This window comes from Solanum tuberosum, unplaced genomic scaffold, assembly GCF_000226075.1.
Source record: "Solanum tuberosum cultivar DM 1-3 516 R44 unplaced genomic scaffold, SolTub_3.0 scf00118, whole genome shotgun sequence".
Classification (NCBI taxonomy): Eukaryota; Viridiplantae; Streptophyta; class Magnoliopsida; order Solanales; family Solanaceae; genus Solanum; species Solanum tuberosum.
Genome location: NW_006239043.1, coordinates 799,255 through 806,985, shown reverse-complemented (window position 1 = coordinate 806,985; position 7,731 = coordinate 799,255). Strand labels below are relative to the sequence as shown.

The 7,731-nt window shown below is 32.3% G+C and overlaps 1 protein-coding gene across 1 annotated transcript; it reads right to left on the bottom strand.

Moving 5' to 3' along the window:
* Positions 1 to 1,005: 1,005 nt before the first annotated feature.
* LOC102580081 (caffeic acid 3-O-methyltransferase-like) lies at positions 1,006 to 3,273 on the bottom strand. Its single transcript, XM_006350136.2, has 4 exons — positions 2,804 to 3,273; positions 1,593 to 1,903; positions 1,448 to 1,512; positions 1,006 to 1,358 (listed from the first exon to the last, which is right to left on the bottom strand). Exons 1-4 carry the CDS (start codon positions 3,211 to 3,213, stop codon positions 1,059 to 1,061), a joined length of 1,086 nt encoding a protein of 361 aa, XP_006350198.1. The 5' UTR covers positions 3,214 to 3,273; the 3' UTR covers positions 1,006 to 1,058.
* Positions 3,274 to 7,731: the final 4,458 nt, after the last annotated feature.

Here is a 7,731-nt window from a genome sequence, read left to right as displayed (position 1 = left end):
AATATAATTCAATTAATTGACTTACGTGAAAAGGAAATCCCACCCACCCCAACGCACACTAATATATACAATCTGCTTGAATTAATAAATAAATTTCATTTAACAATAAAGAAGATTTCTTGATGAACAACAATTTAGCACCTTGAAGAGAGATAAACTTGAAACGTGAAAGGTAAGGAAGAAACGTGAAAAGTGGGAAGAAACGTGAATGGAGTTGAAAAAAGGTTAATGTGTATTGGTTTATTAATTTTTTTTTCTTTAAACGATTATTGGTATATAATTTGGTCCAATATAGGACTCTTTCCATAAATAAAATTAATTTTAAATACTAAAATCTGAATACATATTATTTTATAAAAATATTGTCATTCTGCCATTTTAAATAAATATTTTAAAGTGTTGTTATTTTGACTAATTATGTTAGGTATTATGACTTAATTGTTAATTTTCCTAAAAAAATTCGCTTACCGGACCGGTAAACCGATGGACCACCTAGCGGTCCCTTACCAGGCCGGTCCTATTGAGCTGAGGCCAAAAAAACACCGGACCGACCAAGTACAATTACTACGTGTGCCGGTTTTAATGGGCCAAAAACTAAGCCACTGATCCAGTTGAAAGCTTTAATATTAGATATAAAATGGTTTTTTCTCAATAATATGCTAAAAGTGACAAATAAAATGTAAAAGGTATTCCTTTTTAGTATATACTCCCTCTAGTCCCAATTAAGTAAAGTATTGGGGTATGTCACACCCTTTAATAAAAATATTTAAGAACATAAGTGAAATGTTACTTTTCACTATTATCCTTTTGATTATTTCAAAACTATTCTCCTAGAAAATGTAAAGTAAATAAGAAGTTCATTAAATGAAAGACAAATTTGAAAAGAAAAATAAAGGTCCCATAATTTTTTTGAACTTTGAGTAATTCACTTATTTCAAACTATTGAAAAAGGTCCAACAACTCACTTAACACAAACTAGAGAAAACATATTGGACAAATACAAATAACATAAAGATTATTTATTGGATGATATTTAGAGTGAAATAGTAAAGATAGAGCTACTTGTGGAATTCCATGACCCAAAAATTAGAGACACGACATATAAAGTTAATGCCATTAAATCCAGCTTCAGTTGCGAGGGATCGAAATTTGTGTTGCGAACGCTCTTTGCCTCCTGGAGTTTGAGCGAACATTATCAAATCAAATTGTGAAATAACCACAGAGCTATGGATATGATCAGGTTTCACTGGTAGAATGGCCTCAACAACTATCACTTTCCCATTTTCTGCCGGTATAGCTTTATAGCAGTTCTTCAGTAATTTCACACACTGACTATCACTCCAGTTATGAAGAATCCACTTACATATATACATCATTAATAAAAATTGTCAATAATTTAAAGGAACAACAAATTATTATTTTCATACTAGTAATTTTAATTAATTACCTTCATAAAAATAGCATCTCCTTGTGGAACATTTTCAAACATATCTCCTCCAATGTGTTCCACCCCTGGAATAATTAGTTTTTAAAAAATGAATAATTGTTCTATATCATTTTAGCCTATTCTCTAACAAAAATAAGAAAGGTACCTTCATAGAATGGGGCATGTTGAACAACATGAGGTAAATCAAAATTAGTGCCCTTAATTGTTGGGTATTTAGATGTAATCATGTTGAGGTTTATTCCAAGACCACCTCCAACGTCAATCAAAGTCTTGAGGTCCTCAAAACCCTTGTATTTGTCAAGTATATTTTTCATCACCAAAGTTGTATGACTAATCATTGCCTTGTTGAAAACATCACTTAATTCGGAATCCGTCTTTTGATATTCAAATAAATTTACGCCATGTATCCTCACAAATGGAAATCCTCCTTCAAGAACTGTATCCTTTAATCCAAACCTGTGATTTTAATTTAAATTAGATAGAAAGGAGTGAGAGATGAGATCTAAAGTCTAATTTAATTTGCTTTTGAACTGTGCAAATAATGGGTTAAATTTATCAATTAGTAATTTATCGTTATAAGTCCACTTTGGTAATAACAGGTACAAAAAATAAAATTAATTTATAAAAATATATTTCGACAAATTTATTAATTTTATTAAAATATAAGTCCACTTTTTTTTTTTTAAAGGAGGACTGTTTGTTACAAGGGAGAAAGTGAGAGGAGAGATACTCTTAAGCAAAATAGGTAGATGAAAGGTATATTTAGATTTTCTAAAATAGTCTGGGCCATTTATGGTCCTTATTTGAATATTTTATAAGGGAAGTTTCAAATATGCGCAATAAAGTAATTAGTTTGTTATAAATATAGTTAAATTTTATTTACATAAAAAATAACCAGCAATTTAGAAAATACACATTGACACACTCATTACAAACTAATGATTAACATGATTATTTTACTATATTATTCCTAAAGTTGGTGCAAATCTTTTGTTTTGTCTTCGAACTATTGACAACTTTTTACACTTCTTTACTTGCCTAACTAAACTTAGATACACCTCCGATCAACAACATGACATAGAAAGTGTTCTCAAACTTTTGTAGGAGCATGTGACTCCTAATAAAAAATCGAGAGAAGTGTTGAAAACACCCCTAAATTCAGCGAGAATTTAGGCTTGTATTTCACTCATGTTGCAAGATTTGGGCTGTATTTAAGTTCAGTTAGTAAAGTAAATGAGTGTTTTTATGACTATCAAAAATTCAGAGATAAAACTAATAATTTGTGCCGAATTTAGAGATGTTTTCAATACTTTCTCCCGAATAAATATATAATAAGGTGTAAGAGAGAACAATTACCAGGTGTTAATGGATACTTTATGTTGAAGCAAAGCCAAGAGTGGCCCCAAAGATACACCATCTTCGTTATCACTAACAAACATCTTACCCACTGGTGACAGACCATAGAGTCTAACATTATTAATATTATTATTAATGGAGCAAGTGAGCAAAGAATAAGTAGCCAACACATAAAGCATTCTGTCTAACATATTGGCTGCATCAATAGGGTTGTTGCAAGCCATTTTAGAAACAATTTGAGAAGAAGAAAGTTGAGTATCATTAGCTTTGGCTAAGATCTCAAATACATCCAATTCAATTGTTGAATGCAACACAAAGGGAAGTACTGATGATGACAATAATTGCATTGCATGTGTAAAATTGCCCTCTTTTTCTGAGCCAATACTAATTGGTAGTTGATTGTTTGCCATGCCTTAAATCAATTAGCTCAACACTTTCTCAATATAATTTCCTCTTAATTAGTGCTCTTTCAACCCTCACACTCATATATAAATACAAATAACATTTGGCATCAGTAGCTAGGGTCACGGTACGGGCCCAACATGAGTGTTTTGATAGTGGATTGACTTATTTGATGCGTTTCAATTTTCAAAGCCAAAATAGATTTGAGTAATTTTGCAGGGTTAGGTAAAATAAAAAAGTGATTTTAAGTATATATTTTTAAGCGAGAAAATAGTCAAATATTTCCTTAATTTATTATTAAATTTTTAATTACACACTTTTTCTTAATGAAAGTCATATTACCCCTATGACTATTTTAAAGTGAAGTTATTTGCTCCTTCAATGATGAGGTGGCAAAGAAGGTACATTTCACTAAGTAAATTCACATCTTCAAATTATATACGTTTTTCTAATTTGAAAATTTATTGGTGGCTCAAAATCAAAAGGATCAAATTTTATTGTCGTTAATGGAGAAGAGTTCGTTGGGTATAATAGAGATGGAGAAGAATTCATTAATGAAATTATTGTGTAATAGACTCATTAATGGAGAAGACCTATTTATTTGAAATGTTGCAAGCATTAGTCAAATTTCTCATGTTAACATTGTTGAGATACAAGAAGATGTAAGGGACCGTTAAAGTTAGTTACAAGTAGGCAGGGTAGTTTAGTCCTTTCACTGTATGGTAGTTACAACAACTCGACAAGTTGATTAGTTTGAAGTTAGTTACAGAAGTATGAATATGTATATATATCCTAAAGATCATGTATCCAGTCATATTTTCAGTCTCAATACAATGAATTTTCTTCTTTCTTAGTTCTCTCTTTTCATGTTCAAACTCTCTCAATTTACGTACATGAAATCAAAGCAGGGCCCGTCTCACCCAATGTTGGGGCCCCCAAAATCAAAATTGCCCACACACCAGATGCTAAGCACTAGGCGTGAGGTGGGGTGTTAAAGAATAACAAAAGTCCCACATTGGTGGTTAATGAGATGGGTGGACTCCTTATAAGGCTTGGGCAATCCTCCTCCCTTTGAGCTAGCTTTTGGGGTGTGAGTTAGGCCTAAGACCTAATTTAACATGACATATTGCCATTTCTTTTATTTTTTTTGGTTTTCCACTCGGTGTCCAAAGTCTATATTAGAGCTTCGATTAAATTAGAATCGAGCATTGCGGGGTTCATTCGGGGGTGGCGCTCCCAACATAATATTTTCCATACCAAGGATTCGAACCCGAAACCTCTAGTTAAGAGTGAAGCACGTCCACCAGTGCATCACAACCCACCCTGGTTATTACTAGCCATTTCATCAAGCAATATGCATTGCTTTATAAATTATTACCCCCGTGCCGACACATATTCCAATGTCTATAATACAACTATACTAATTATTATAAAGAAATTTGGGCATGAGAAATAATGCCAGATATAACTTTGTCACTTTTAACATCCAATAATAAAATAATATTTAATTTAGTGGAATAATTAACAAATCCACCAACACAAATAATTTGAAGTGTTTGTCATGAAATCATTTAAGATAATATTATTAAATACGTACACAATCGAAAAGATATATCATCCCACAGATGATTTATTATTAGAGTATTTAATTTAAATTATAGAATATAATTCAATTAATTGACTTACGTGAAAAGGAAATCCCACCCACCCCAACGCACACTAATACATACAATGATATATATCATACTTGAAAGAGGAAGAATGACTTGACCAACATTGATCCTAAGTTTCTGTTTTCCCCTTTTAATCTCTTCATAGTGCATATAGTATCTTGTATTAGCAGAATTCGGAAAAAAATTGCACCCTTATCTATTTATGAATTCAAGTATATTTTTTTTAATTAAAGTATTATTATATGATGTCTTGTGAAAATAATTAATTTTCATGATTCTAAAATCGTTTCATATTTCTAATAAAATTATTTATGTTTATAGTTTAACAATCTATAATCGAGAAAATTAAGGATACAATTTTTAAATCATTCACGACTAAGGGTGTGTTTGGTAATTTTTTTATGTTCGGTTGATTTGTCATAAATGTCTGAAAAATATTTTCTCTAGGAAAACAAGTTCCTTAAAAATGAACAAAATAACTTTCCTAATGTAAGTAGGAAAAACAAATTGCATAAGTATCATTTAAAGTTTATTTTATTGGTTATTCTTGTCATCTTGTGTGAACTTACTATAGATCGATTTCAACAAATAAGAAATACTTGTTTCCTATTATAATAAGGAAAAAAGGATGGATTTACCCTGAACTTTAATAAATGGTACGTCTATACCCTCCGTTATACTTTGTGTCCACATAAGCCCCTGTCGTCCAATTATAGGTACACACATGCCCCTTTTACTAACGGACCCCTCATTTTTGCACGTGTCTTAATCCTAATGAACTACCCGTTTGACCTTTTTTTTAAACCCATAAACCAACTATCCGCCCCATAATCCAATATCCACCCAATTTCCTCTAAAAGGCATCCTAATTAAAAGACCCAAATTAACAGGTCCCGTATCTCACACACAAAACCCTAGCCTAGTTCTTTCGTTGATTCCACCTTGTCTTCATCGAATCTATCGTGTGTTGGTCATAATTTCATAGTCAATTTTTCATCTATCTGTCGTCACCCTCATCTTGGCTTGTAAAATGAAGGCAACTCAACAAATAGATTAGAAGTTTGCAAGGAAATTTTACTCTTAAAGAAAGAACATCCTCAGCCAGTTAGCAGATATGGACAGAATGCTTGCTGTGACAACTTTGACTGAAGATGAAAGCTACATTATTAATGGATTATGAGGAAGTCAATAAAAATGAAGAGTGCTCATGAAAACAAAAGTCTACATCTCTTTGTCTTAAAGAGGGTGATAGGATCACCAAGTTCTTTAACAAAATGGCCATTGCCCATAAAAGATACAATAACATAGAACAATTCATGTACAAGGAGTAACCACTGATGACCCAACAAGGATCAAGGGGAAGATCACTGACTTCTATTAGAAGTTATACACAAAAACAGAGATGTGGAGGTGTGCTAGCAATTTTGGAAATTGTTTGGTGATTTCAGAAGAAGAAAGGGAGAAACTGCAGGGGAACATAGAACTAGGCTAGGGTTTTGTGTGTGAGATATGAGACCTATTAATTTGGGTCTTTTAATTAGGATGCCTTTTAGAGAAAATTGGGTGGGTATTGGATTATGGGGCGGATAGTTGGTTTATGTTAGTGAAAACTTACAAGATAACAAAAATACAAGATTACAATTGAAAATAAAAATGAAGAAATAAATCTCTTCACACTGAGGCGCGGATATCTCGCTCTCTTTAAGGAGATTCAAGCCAACTGCAGCAAATGTTTTCACCGGTCCAGCAGTAGTCCTCTTTGACTTGTCCCCTCTAGGATACAACAGCCTTCACAAAGTATAACTCAACAACTCTGAACAAGAGTTGAGTCCAAAGCTCCACAAAAAAGAACACCTCCCTTCAACTAATAAGAACTCTCTTTTTGACAAACTTTATGCACTCTATATTTTCCTTGTATGTTGTGTTATATGTAACAAACCAAATGAAGACCACCACTATTTATACTAGAAGAAGTCTTCCTAGCAATGAATAGGAAGATAATGGGGTAGTAAATAGTGAAGATAAATGGCCTAGAAGTTACATATGTTACATAGGTTACAAAGAATAATGGAGGAATAAAGAGTGAGAATAAAGGGACACAAAGCTACCAACGGCTTGTGAGTTGCTGCACCAAAGAAAACTGTAACATATGCACTAACTCCAATGGGAGTAATGCATAATAGTACTAATGCCACAATTATGATGTGCAACGGCAGTAAACTGAAAGCCACTAATGGTTGGCAGCAACGTCTATACTTAAGTTTTTTTGGCAAATTAATATGCAAAATATTAATATTAAAATGCTAATAAACCAACAATCTCCCACTCATTTTAATATTAGATAAGAGAGTCCATCAGCTGAAGGAAGACTAGGGGTGCGCATCGGTCGGTTCGGTTCGGTTTTAGGTGTTATTGGTTCGGTTTATTGGTTTTCGGTTTGTATATACATCAAACCGATAATCAAACCAATAACATATTTCTTATCGGTTTTTGGTTAATCGGTTTATGGTACTTAACGGTTTGGTTTTCGGTTTAACCAATAAGAAAATACTCATATATATTATATACACGATAAGAAAATTTTCAAATAAACCATATGATCTTTCCAACATTTGGCATGAAAGTAATAATCATAAAAGTAACAATCTTTTTCTTGCAAGTTTAGACACTAGACACATGCAAAGGAAAAAGTGTGAAAGTAACAATCGTTTAACCATTCACAAAAAGTGTGAAAGTAACAATCGTTTAACCATTAACAATAAGACTAGTAAATTTAGTATAGTCTTATTGGGTTATCGGTTTAACCATTAACAAAAATTATAAAACCGGAAACCGAACCAATAACCCAATAAA